We start from the raw sequence: 12,959 nt of genomic DNA, 5'->3' as shown, positions 1-12,959 counted from the left end.
TTTCAACGATGGGTCAGCGGGGTCAATGATGGGTCAAGAGAGTCAATGGGTGGTCAACAGGGTCAATGGGGCTCAATGATGGGTCAAGGGGGTCAATGATGGGTCAAGAGAGTCAACGGGGGGTCGCTATGGCCATGGGGGGTTCTGGGGGTCTCAATCGGGACTTGGGGACCCCCTGTGTCCCCCCGAGGTCAACGGGGGTCACCAGGGTCAACAATAGGTCAATAGGGTCAGTGATGGGTCAATAGAGTCAATGGGTGGTCAACGGAGTCAATGGGGCTCAACGATGCGTCAACGGGGACATTGATGGGTCGAGAGAGTCAACGGGGGGTCGCTGGGGCCATGGGGGGTTCTGGGGGTCCCGATCAGGACTTGGGGACCCCCTGTGTCCCCCCGTGTCCCCCCGGGGTCAACGGGGGTCACCAATAGGTCAATAGGGTCAGTGATGGGTCAATAGGGTCAATGGGTGGTCAACGGAGTCAATGGAGCTCAACGATGCGTCAATGGGGACATTGATGGGTCAAGAGAGTCAATGGGGGGTCGCTGGGGCAATGGGGGTTCTGGGGTTCCCAGTCGGGACTTGGGGACCCCCTGTGTCCCCCCGGGGTCAACGGGGGTCACCAGGGTCAACAATGGGTCAATAGGGTCAACGATGAGTCAATAGGGTCAATGGGTGGTCAACAGGGTCAATGGGGCTCAATGATGGGTCAAGGGGGTCAAAGATGGGTCAAGAGAGTCAACGGGGGGTCGCTGGGGCAATGGGGGTTCTGGGGTTCCCAGTCGGGACTTGGGGACCCCCCGTGTCCCCCCGGGGTCAACGGGGGTCACCAGGGTCAACAATGGGTCAATAGGGTCAATGATGGGTCAATAGGGTCAATGGGTGGTCAACGGAGTCAATGGGGCTCAACGATGCGTCAACGGGGACATTGATGGGTTGAGAGAGTCAACGGGGGGTCGCTGGGGCAACAGGGGTTCTGGGGGTCCCAGTCGGGACTTGGGGACCCCCCGTGTCCCCCCAGGCTCCTCCATGTCCTGTGCGCGCGGGGGCTGCGCGTTCCGGCCCGGGCGGCGGCCGAGGCCTTCGCCGAACTGGGGCAGCTGGAGCTGCGCGAGCACCGCGGGAAGGTAATTAGCGCTAACGAGGGGTAATTAGCAGGCATGGGGGGGTGATGAGGGGTAGTTAGTGGGAATAAGGGGGTATCAAGGGGGTAATAAGGGGTAATTAGTGGCATTAAGGGGTATCAAGGGGGTAATAAGGGGTAATTAGTGGCACTGGGGGGATATTAAGGGGGAAGAAGGGGTAATTAGTGGTATTAAGGGGGGAATAAGGTGTAGTGGTATTAAGGGGATATCAAGGGGGTAATAAGGGGTAATTAGTGGCACTAAGGGGGTGCTGAGGAGGGAATAAGGGGTAATTAGGGGTATTAAGGAGGGAATAAGGGGTAATTAGTGGTATTAAGGGGGTAATGAGGAGGTAACAAGGGATAATTAGGGGTGCTACGGAGGTAAAAAGAGGCAATTAGTACTAATAAAGGGTTAAGTAGTGCTAATAAGGGGCTATTACGCAGTAATTAGTGGCAATAAGGAGTTGTTAAGAGGTAATTAGTGGTAATAAATAATTTTTAAGAGATAATGAGTGGTAATAAGGGTTAATTAGTGCTAATAATGGGGCATTAAGGAGGCATTAAGAGGTGATTAATGGTAATAAGGCTTAATTAGTGCTGATAATGGGATGTTAAGGCGGCATTAAGAGGTGATTAATGGTGACAAGGGTTAATTAGTGCTAATAAGGGACTAATAAGTGGCTATTAAGGAGGCAGTAAGGTGCAATGAAGGCTAAAAAGTTGCTAATAAGGACTAATTAGTGTCAGCAAGGGGGTATGACGGAGCTAACGAGGGGGCACAAAGGGACGGCGGGGGGTTAATGAGCACTAACGAGCCGGGGGCGCTAATTAGCGGTGACCTTTGCCCCCCAGACGCCGCTGCTGGTGGCGGCGGCGGCCGCGGCGCCCGGGGTGGTCGGGGACCTGCTGGCGCTGGGGGCCGATCCCGACGCTGCCGACGGCGCCGGCAGGAGCGTCCTGCACCTGGCGGCCCAGCACGGGCTGCCCCGCGTGCTGCAGGTGGGACCCCGGAGTTCGGGGGAACCAGGCGTCCGGGGGGACCCAGGAGTCCGGGGGGAGAAGGGGTTTGGGGGACCCAGGCATCCGGGGCACCCAGGCATCTGGGGAGGGAGACGGGAGTTTGGGGGACCCAGGCGTCCGGGGCACCCAGGCATCTGGGGAGGGAGACGGGAGTTTGGGGGACCCAGGCGTCCGGGGCAACCAGGCGTCTGGGGGACCCAGGCGTCTGGGGGACCCAGGCGTCTGGGGGAACCAGGGAGCCGGGCGGGAGACAGGAGTTCGGGGGACACAGGGGTTTGGGGGAGCCAGGGGTTCGGGAGGGACCCAGGCGTCCGGGGGGGGAGAAGAGGGTTTGGGGGACCCAGGCGTCCGGGGGAACCAGGAGTTTGGGGGAACCAGGCGTCCGGGGGAACCAGGCGTCAGGGAGGGAGAAGGGGGTTTGGGTGACCCAGGGGTTAGGGAGGGACCCAGGAGTTCGGGGGGACCCAGGGGTTCGGGGGGGACCCAGGAGTTCGGGAGGGGACCCAGGCGTCCGGGCCCTCACCCCTCCCCCGCCTCCAGGCCGTGATGTCATCGGGCGTCCCCGTGAACCTGGAATCGCGAAACTTCGAAGGTCAGAAAATTGGGGGGGTGGGGGCCCCATAATTTTGGGGGGGGGGGGTGTCCCTGATTTTTTGGGGCGTCCTTGGGGAGGGACATTGGGGGAGGGGTCTTGGGGAGCCCTTATTTGGGGGGGAGGGGTCCCCAGAGGAGCCTTTTCTTTGGGGGGGGGGGTCCCATATTTGGGGATCCCCTGTAGGGGGGGGGGGGGGTCCCAATTGGGGGGGGGGTCCCACTTGGGGGGGGTCCCATTTTGGGGGGGGTCTCTATTGGGGGAAATTGGGGGTCATGGGGGGGGGATATGGGGGGCTCTTTTGGGGGGGTTCCCCAATTGGGGGGGAGAGGGGTGTTTCCCATGCTGACCCCGCCCCCTTTTGGCTCCTCCCCCCCCCCCCGCAGGCCACACCCCCCTGCACTGCGCCGTCCTGTCCCATAATGCCTCGGTGCGGGGGGGGGGGATCCCCCCCCCTGCCCCCCACGAGAGACTTCGCTGCGTCCAGATCCTGTTGGACATGGGGGCGGATTGGGGGAGCCAGGTAACCCCCACCCCGGACGCCTGGGTCCCTCCCGAACTCCTGGGTCCGTCCCGAACTCCTGGGTCCCCTCCGAACACCTGGGTCCCCTCCCGAATGCCTGGGTCCCTCCCGAACTCCTGGGTCCCCTCCCGAACTCCTGGGTCCCCTCCGAACACCTGGGTCCCCTCCCGAACTCCTGGGTCCCCTCCGAACGCCTGGGTCCCCTCCCGAACTCCTGGGTCCCTCCCGAACTCCTGGGTCCCTCCCGAACTCCTGGGTCCCCTCCTGAACTCCTGGGTCCCTCCCGAACTCCTGGGTCCCTCCCGAACTCCTGGGTCCCTCCCGAACTCCTGGGTCCCTTCCTGAACTCCTGGGTCCCTCCCAAACTCCTGGGTCCCCTCCCGAACTCCTGGGTCCCTTCCTGAACTCCTGGGACCCTCCCAAACTCCTGGGTCCCTCCCGAACTCCTGGGTCCCTTCCTGAACTCCTGGGTCCCTCCCAAACTCCTGGGTCCCCTCCCGAACTCCTGGGTCCCTCCCGAACGCCTGGGTCCCTCCCGAACGCCTGGGTCCCTTACTGAACGCCTGGGTCCCTTATTGAACTCCTGGGTCCCCTCCCGAACTCCTGGGTCCCTTCCTGAACTCCTGGGTCCCTTCCTGAACTCCTGGGTCCCTCCCGAACTCCTGGGTCCCTCCCTGAACTCCTGGGTCCCCTCCCGAACTCCTGGGTCCCTCCCTGAACTCCTGGGTCCCTTCCTGAACTCCTGGGTCCCTCCCTGAACTCCTGGGTCCCCTCCCGAACTCCTGGGTCCCTCCCAAACTCGTGGGTCCCCTCCCGAACTCCTGGGTCCCTCCCTGAACTCCTGGGTCCCCTCCCGAACTCCTGGGTCCCCTCCCGAACTCCTGGGTCCCTCCCTGAACTCCTGGGTCCCTTCCTGAACTCCTGGGTCCCTCCCTGAACTCCTGGGTCCCCTCCCGAACTCCTGGGTCCCTCCCAAACTCGTGGGTCCCCTCCCGAACTCCTGGGTCCCCTCCTGAACTCCTGGGTCCCTCCCAAACTCGTGGGGCCCCTCCCGAACTCCTGGGTCTCTCCCAAACTCCTGGGTCCCTTCCTGAACTCCTGGGTCCCCTCCCGAACTCCTGGGTCCCTTCCTGAACTCCTGGGTCCCTCCCGAACTCCTGGGTCCCTTCCTGAACTCCTGGGTCCCCTCCCGAACTCCTGGGTCCCTCCCAAACTCGTGGGTCCCCTCCCGAACTCCTGGGTCCCTTCCTGAACTCCTGGGTCCCCTCCTGAACTCCTGGGTCTCTCCCGAACTCCTGGGTCCCTTATTGAACTCCTGGGTCCCTTCCTGAACTCCTGGGTCCCCTCCTGAACTCCTGGGTCCCTTCCTGAACTCCTGGGTCCCCTCCCGAATGCCTGGGTCCCTTCCTGAACTCCTGGGTCCCTCCCAAACTCCTGGGTCCGTCCCGAACTCCTGGGTCCCTCCTGAACTCCTGGGTCCCTTATTGAACTCCTGGGTCCCTCCCGAACTCCTGGGTCCCTTCCTGAACTCCTGGGTCCCTCTCAAGCTCCTGGGTCCCCTGAACCCCTTGTCCCCCCAAACTCCTGGGTCCCTCCCTGAACTCCTGGGTCCCCCCGGACGCCTGGGTCCCCAGGACATGCGCAGCGGTTGGTCCGTCCTGCACTTGGCTGTGGGCGGCGGGAACTTGACCTTGACCCGGTTGCTCCTTCGCCGGCCCGGGGCCCATCGGCTCGTTAACGTCACGGTAACGAGGCCCCGCCCACATGGGGGCTGGGGGGGTTTTGGGGGGGATCTATGGGTCTCCATGGGGTGTCTATGGGTCTCTATGGGTCTCCATGGGGTGTCTATGGGTCTCTATGGAGCTCTGTGGGGGGATCTATGGGTCCATATGGGTTGCTATGGTCTCTATGGTCTCTATGGTCCCTATGGGTCCCTATGGGTCTCTATGGTCTCTATGGGTCTCTATGGGTCTCTATGGGTCTCTATGTGTCTCCATGGGTCTCCATGGGTCTCCATGGGGTGTCTATGGGTCTCTATGGAGCTCTGTGGGGGTCTCTATGGGTCGCTATGGGTCTCCATGGGTCTCTCTGGGGTGTCTGTGGGTCTCTATGGAGCTCTGTGGGGGGATCTATGGGTCTCCATGGGTCTCTCTGGGGTGTCTATGGGGCTCTATGGGTCTCTATGGAGCTCTGTGGGGGGGATCTATGGGTCGCTATGGGTCTCTATGTGTCTCCATGGGTCTCCATGGGGTGTCTATGGGTCTCTATGGGTGTCTATGGAGCTCTGTGGGGGGGATCTATGGGTCTCTATGGGTCTCTATGTGTCTCCATGGGTCGCTATGGGTCTCCATGTGTCTCCATGGGTCTCCATGGGGTGTCTATGGGTCTCCATGGGGTGTCTATGGGTCTCTATGGAGCTCTGTGGGGGGATCTATGGGTCTCTATGGGTCGCTATGGGTCTCCATGGGTCTCCATGGGGTGTCTATGGGTCTCTATGGGTCTCTATGGAGCTCTGGGGGGGATCTATGGGTCTCTATGGGTCGCTATGGGTCTCCATGGGTCTCTCTGGGGTGTCTATGGGTCTCTATGGGTCTCTATGGAGCTCTGGGGGGGGATCTATGGGTCTCTATGGGTCTCTATGGGTCTCCATGGGTCTCCATGGGTCTCTCTGGGCTGTCTATGGGTCTCTATGGGTGTCTATGGAGCTCTGTGGGGGGGATCTATGGGTCTCTATGGGTCTCTATGTGTCTCCATGGGTCTCCATGGGGTGTCTATGGGTGTCTATGGGTCTCTATGGAGCTCTGGGGGGGGATCTATGGGTCTCTATGGGTCTCCATGGGTCTCTCTGGGGTGTCTATGGGTCTCTATGGGTCTCTATGGAGCTCTGGGGGGGGATCTATGGGTCTCTATGGGTCTCTATGTGTCTCCATGGGGTCTCTATGGGTCTCCATGGGGTGTCTATTGGTTGTCTATGGGTCTCTATGGGTCTCTATAGGTCTCTATGGGTCCCTATGGGTCTCTATGGGTCTCTATGGTCTCTATGGGTCTCTATGGGTTGCTATGTGTCTCCATGGGTCTCCATGGGGTGTCTATGGGTCTCTATGGAGCTCTGGGGGGGGTTCTATGGGTCTCTAGGGGTCTCTTTGTGTCTCCATGGGTCTCCATGGGGTGTCTATGGGTCTCTATGGGTCTCTATGGAGCTCTGTGGGGGGATCTATGGGTCTCCATGGGTCACTCTGGGGTGTCTATGGGGCTCTATGGGTCTCTATGGAGATCTGGGGGGGGATCTATGGGTCGCTATGGGTCTCTATGTGTCTCCATGGGGTCTCTATGGGTCTCCATGGGGTGTCTATTGGTTGTCTATGGGTCTCTATGGGTCTCTATGGGTCTCTATGGGTCCCTATGGGTCTCTATGGGTCTCTATGGTCTCTATGGGTCTCTATGGGTTGCTATGTGTCTCCATGTGTCTCCATGGGTCTCCATGGGGTGTCTATGGGTCTCCATGGGGTGTCTATGGGTCTCTATGGAGCTCTGGGGGGGGATCTATGAGTCTCTATGGGTCACTATGTGTCTCCATGGGTCTCCATGGGTCTCTCTTGGGTCTCTATGGGTCTCTATGGAGCTCTGTGGGGGGGATCTATGGGTCTCTGTGGGTCTCTATGTGTCTCCATGGGTCTCTCTGGGGTGTCTATGGGGCTCTATGGGTCTCTATGGAGCTCTGGGGGGGGATCTATGGGTCTCCATGGGTCTCTATGTGTCTCCATGGGTCTCTCTGGGGTGTCTATGGGGCTCTATGGGTCTCTATGGAGCTCTGGGGGGGGATCTATGGGTCTCTATGTGTCTCCATGGGTCTCCATGGGCTGTCTATGGGTCTCTATGGGTCTCTATGGAGCTCTGTGGGGGGTTCTATGGGTCTCTATGGGTCTCTATGTGTCTCCATGGGTCTCCATGGGGTGTCTATGGGGCTCTATGGAGCTCTGTGGGGGGATCTATGGGTCTCCATGGGTCTCCATGGGTCTCTCTGGAGTGTCTATGGGTCTCTATGGAGCTCTGGGGGGGGATCTATGGGTCGCTCTGGGTCTCTATGTGTCTCCATGGGGTCTCTATGGGTCTCCATGGGGTGTCTATTGGTTGTCTATGGGTCTCTATGGGTCTCTATGGGTCTCTATGGGTCCCTATGGGTCTCTATGGGTCTCTATGGTCTCTATGAGTCTCTATGGGTCTCTATGGGTCTCTATGGGTCCCTATGGGTCTCTATGGGTCTCTATGGTCTCTATGGGTCTCTATGGGTCCCTATGGGTCTCTATGGGTCTCTATGGGTCGCTATGTGTCTCCATGGGTCTCCATGGGCTGTCTATGGGGCAGGCCCACGGGAACACCCCCCTGCACGTGGCGGCCGCCCTGCGGGGGGACCCGGCCCAGGACCCCCTGATCCGGCTGCTCCTGGCGTGCGGGGCCGACCCCCACGTGCGGAACCTGGAGCACGAGCTGCCCCACGCGCTGCTGCCCCACGGGCCCCACGGCGACCAGGTGGGGACACACGGGGGGGCCGCCATGGGGCACAAAAGGGCCCGCCCGGGACCCGAAACGGCCAGAAGTTGACCCAAAATGGGCAAAGATTGACCCAAATTGGCCACTTTATGACCCAAAATGGCCAGAAATTGACCCAAAATGGCCAAAAATTGAGCAAAACCGGCCACTTTATGACCCAAAATGACCGATTTGTGACTCAAAATGGCCAGAAATTGACCCAAAATGGCCACTTTATGACCCAAAACGGCCTAAAATTGAGCCAAAATGGCCAAAAATGGAGCCAAAATGGCCACTTTATGAGCCAAAATGGCCGATTTGTGACCCAAAATGGCCAAAAATTGAGCCAAAATGGCCAAAAATGGAGCCAAAATGGCCACTTTAAGAGCCAAAATGGCCGATTTGTGACTCAAAATGGCCAAAAATTGAGACAAAATGGCCACTGTATGACCCAAAATGGCCAATTTGGGACCCAATATGGGTGAATCGTGACCCAAAATGGGCAAAATTTGACCCAAAATGGCCAATTTGGGACCCAAAATGTCCATTTTATGTCCCAAAATGGCCGAAATGTGACCCAAAATGGCCAAAAATTGACCCAAAATGGGCAATTTGGGACCCAAAATGTCCATTTTTGGACCCAAAATGGCCACATTATGCCCCAAAATCGCCCAATTTCACCCCAAAATCACCCAATCCCCCCATTTTGGGGTCAACACCCCCCCCCCCCCGATTTTGGGGTGAAATCCGGGGATTTTGGGTCCTGACGCCCCCTCCCCCCCCCCCAGCTCCGCCTCCTCCTGAGGAGCCGCCCGAGGACACGCCCCCGGAAGTGACGTCAGAGGGGGCGGGCCCACCCGGAGATGACGTCACGTGACAGCGACGCCCCCTAAAATGGGCGGGAAGGGGCCCGGACGCCTGGGTCCCCTATTCCTGGAGGGGACCCAGGCGTCCGGGAGCCCCCAGTAAGGGACCCAGGCGTCCGGGTGACTCCCCCAATAAGGGACCCAGGCGTCCGGGTGACTCCCCCAATAAGGGACCCAGGCGTCCGGGTGATCCCCCCCAACAAGGGACCCAGGCGTCCGGGTGACCCCCCCAATAAGGGACCCAGGCGTCCGGGTGATCCCCCCCAACAAGGGACCCAGGCGTCCGGGTGACCCCCCCAATAAGGGACCCAGGCATCCGGGTGACCCCAATAAGGGACCCAGGCGTCCGGGTGATCCCCCCCAATAAGGGACCCAGGTGTCCGGGTGACCCCCCCAATAAGGGACCCAGGCGTCCGGGTGATCCCCCCCAACAAGGGACCCAGGCGTCCGGGTGACCCCCCCAATAAGGGACCCAGGCATCCGGGTGACCCCAATAAGGGACCCAGGCGTCCGGGTGACCCCAATAAGGGACCCAGGCGTCCGGGTGACCCCCCCCAATAAGGGACCCAGGCATCCGGGCCCCTCCCCCACATTCATTTTTCTTAATTTCTATGAAATTGTTCATTTCGGGGGGGACCCAGGCGTCCGGGGAGGGACCCAGGCGTCCGGGAACCCCCTTTTTTTCCCCCCTCCAGGGGGCGCTGCCCCTTTAAGAGGCCCAAATCCGCCCCTCCCCCTCCCTCATTAATGAGGGGGGTTAATTAGGGGGGGGGTTAAAAGGGTCCCCCCCAAATTGGGGGAGAGCGGAGCCCCAAAATGGGGGGATTTTGCCCCAAAAAAATTGGGGCATTTTGTGCCCCAAAATTGGGAATTTTTGCCCCAAATTGGGGAAATTCGCCCCCACAATGGAGATTCTCTTCCCAAAATGGGAGATTTTGCCCCCAAATTGGCGGATTTTGCCCCCAAATTGGGGGGGGGGTTTCTGCCCCAAAATTGGAGAGATTTGCCTCAAAATTGGGCAATTTCAGTCAAAAATTGGCGGGTTTTGCCCCCAGATCGGGGGATTTCAGGCCAAAAATGCCATTTTTTTTTTCCCCCCCCCAAAATGGAGGAGTTTGCTCCAAAATTGGGGATTTTTGCCTCAAAAATGGGCGATTTTTGCCTCCAAATTGGGGAATTCCGTCCAAAAATTGGGGGATGTTGCCCCCAAATTGGGTGATTTTGCCCCAAAATTGGGGAAATTCACGGAAATCTCGGTGGATTGTAGCCCCAAAATGTGGGAGTTCGCCCCCCAAAATCGGGGGATTTCGCCTCAAAAATAGGAAATCTCGCCCCCAAATTGGGGAGTTTCACCTCGAAATGGGCGATTTTGCCGCCAAATCGGGGAATTTCAATCAAAAATCGATGGATTTTTGCCCCCAAATTGGGGGATTTCTGCTCAAAAATTGGGGAATTTCATCCCAAAATTGGGGGACTGTGCCCCAAAACTGTGAATTTTGCCCCCAAATTGGGGGATTTCACCTCAAAAACGAGGAATTTCACCCCCAAAATGGGAGATTTCACCTCAAAAATTGGGAATTCCACCCCAAAACGGAGCATTTTGGCCCAAAATTGGGGAATTTCATTCCAAAATCGATGGATTTTGCCCCCAAATTGGGGAATTTCGGTCAAGAATCGACGGATTCTGCCCCAAAATGGGTGAATTTGCCCCCAAATCGGGGGATTTTGCCCCAAAATGGGGCGGGATCCCCTGAACTGGGGGAAACTGGTTTATACTGGTTGGACTGGGGGGGGGGGGGCGTGGCCACCACCGGAAATAAACGTCGATTGGCTGGAGCGAGTGACGTCATTTGTTGGGGGGGGGGGGGGAGGAGACGCAAAAGGAACCCAGGCGTCCGGGCAGCCAATGAGCACGCAGAGCCGCGCTGGCTCCGCCCCCTGGGGAGGGGGGCGGGTTTATTGATGGGGGGGCGGGGCTTGTGGGGGGCGGGGCCTCCGCGGTCACACCAGCGCCCCCTGGAGGGTGAACGGGGGGGCGGAGACCTGGGCGGGGGGAGGAGGGGTCAGGGGGGACCCAGGCGTCCGGGGAACCAGCCCCCCCCACCGGTTCAATAAGGGACCCAGGCGTCCGGGGAACCCCACCCAATAGGGGACCCAGGCATCCGGGAAACCCCCCAACCCCAATAGGGGACCCAGGCGTCCGGGGAACCACCCAAGTTCAATAAGGGACCCAGGCGTCCGGGGAGCCCCCCACCCCAATATGGGACCCAGGCGTCCGGGGAGCCCCACCCAATAGGGGACCCAGGCGTCCGGGGAGCCCCCCAACCCCAATATGGGACCCAGGCATCCGGGGAACCCCCCACCCCAATAGGGGACCCAGGCGTCCAGGGAGCCCCCCAACCCAATAGGGGACCCAGGCGTCCGGGGAACCCCCCAACCCCAATAAGGGACCCAGGCATCCGGGGACCCCCCACCCAATATGGGACCCAGGCGTCCGGGGACCCCCCACCCAATATGGGACCCAGGTGTCCGGGGAACCCCCCACCCCAATAGGGGACCCAGGCATCCGGGGACCCCCCCACCCAATATGGGACCCAGGCGTCCGGGGAACCCCCCAACCCCAATATGGGACCCAGGCGTCCAGGGAACACCCCAACCCCAATATGGGACCCAGGCATCCGGGGAACCCCACCCAATAGGGGACCCAGGCGTCCGGGGATCCCCCCACCCCAATATGGGACCCAGGCATCCGGGGACCCCCCACCCAATAGGGGACCCAGGCGTCCGGGGACCCCCCACCCAATATAGGACCCAGGTGTCCGGGGAACACCCCACCCCAATAGGGGACCCAGGCGTCCGGGGACCCACACCCCCACAGGGGACCCAAGCATCCAGGACCATCCCCATAAGGGACCCAGGCGTCCGGGGAACCCCCCCACCCAATATGGGACCCAGGCGTCCGGGGAACCCCCCAACCCCAATAAGGGACTCAGGCATCCGGGGACCCCCCACCCAATAGGGGACCCAGGCGTCCGGGGACCCCCCACCCAATATGGGACCCAGGCATCCGGGGAGCCCCCCCACCCAATAGGGGACCCAGGCATCCGGGGAACCCCCCAACCCGATAGGGGACCCAGGCGTCCGGGGAACCCCCCAACCCCAATAAGGGACTCAGGCATCCGGGGAACCCCCCAACCCAATAGGGGACCCAGGCATCCGGGGAACCCCCCACCCCAATAGGGGACCCAGGCGTCCGGGGACCCACACCCCCACAGGGGACCCAAGCATCCAGGACCATCCCCATAAGGGACCCAGGCGTCCGGGGAACCCCCCCACCCAATATGGGACCCAGGCATCCGGGGACCCCCCACCCAATAGGGGACCCAGGCGTCCGGGGACCCCCCACCCAATATGGGACCCAGGCATCCGGGGAGCCCCCCCACCCCAATAGGGGACCCAGGCGTCCGGGGAACCCCCCAACCCCAATAAGGGACCCAGGCATCCGGGGAACCCCCCACCCCAATATGGGACCCAGGCGTCCGGGGACCCCCCACCCAATATGGGACCCAGGCATCCGGGGAGCCCCCCCACCCAATAGGGGACCCAGGCATCCGGGGAACCCCCCAACCCGATAGGGGACCCAGGCGTCCGGGGAACCCCCCAACCCCAATAAGGGACTCAGGCGTCCGGGGACCCCCCACCCAATATGGGACCCAGGCATCCGGGGAGGCCCCCAACCCAATAGGGGACCCAGGCATCCGGGGAACCCCCCAATCCAATAGGGGAACCAGGCGTCCGGGGACCCCCCACCCAATAAGGGACCCAGGCGTCCGGGGAACCCCCCACCCCAATAGGGGACCCAGGTGTCCGGGGAGCCCCCAATATGGGACCCAGGCGTCCGGGACCCCCCCTCACCTCCTCATATTCCCCCCATTCGGTGACGTCATCGTAGGGGTGGGGCTCACCTGGGGGGGGAGGGGTGAGTGGGGGGGGGGGGGGGGGGGGGGAGGGGTGGGGGAGGGGCGACCCCCCCTTGATACTCACCCAGGGGGGGGTCCCACGGGGGGGAGGGGCCACCAGGAGGTGCCCCCGAGGACAATGAGCTCAGCTGGGGGGGAGGGGAGGGTGAGACACGAGGGGACCCAGGAGTTCTGAGGGACCCAGGAGTTCGGGAGGGACCCGCGAGTTTGGGGGGGACCCAGGAGTTCAGGGGGGACCCAGGAGTTCGGGAGGGACCCAGGAGTTCTGGGGGACCCAGGAGTTCGGGAGGGAACCGCGAGTTTGGGGGGGACCCAGGAGTTCGG

The 12,959-nt window shown here is 61.0% G+C and overlaps 1 protein-coding gene across 1 annotated transcript in view; it reads right to left on the bottom strand.

The window, feature by feature from the left end:
* Positions 1 to 10,562: 10,562 nt before the first annotated feature.
* NPHS1 (NPHS1 adhesion molecule, nephrin) overlaps positions 10,563 to 12,959 on the bottom strand; it is a 34,428-nt gene continuing 32,031 nt past the window's right edge. Inside the window, exons 23-25 of the mRNA XM_065654587.1 lie at positions 12,700 to 12,763; positions 12,571 to 12,620; positions 10,563 to 10,698 (exon numbers count right to left, since the gene is read on the bottom strand). Of these exons, the coding sequence (XP_065510659.1) occupies positions 10,657 to 10,698; positions 12,571 to 12,620; positions 12,700 to 12,763 (156 nt within the window). The 3' untranslated portion in view covers positions 10,563 to 10,656. The remainder of the gene's footprint in view (positions 10,699 to 12,570; positions 12,621 to 12,699; positions 12,764 to 12,959) is intronic.

This window comes from Caloenas nicobarica, chromosome 34, assembly GCF_036013445.1.
Source record: "Caloenas nicobarica isolate bCalNic1 chromosome 34, bCalNic1.hap1, whole genome shotgun sequence".
In the NCBI taxonomy this organism is placed as follows: Eukaryota; Metazoa; Chordata; class Aves; order Columbiformes; family Columbidae; genus Caloenas; species Caloenas nicobarica.
This window is presented reverse-complemented; position numbering and strand designations above follow the sequence as displayed.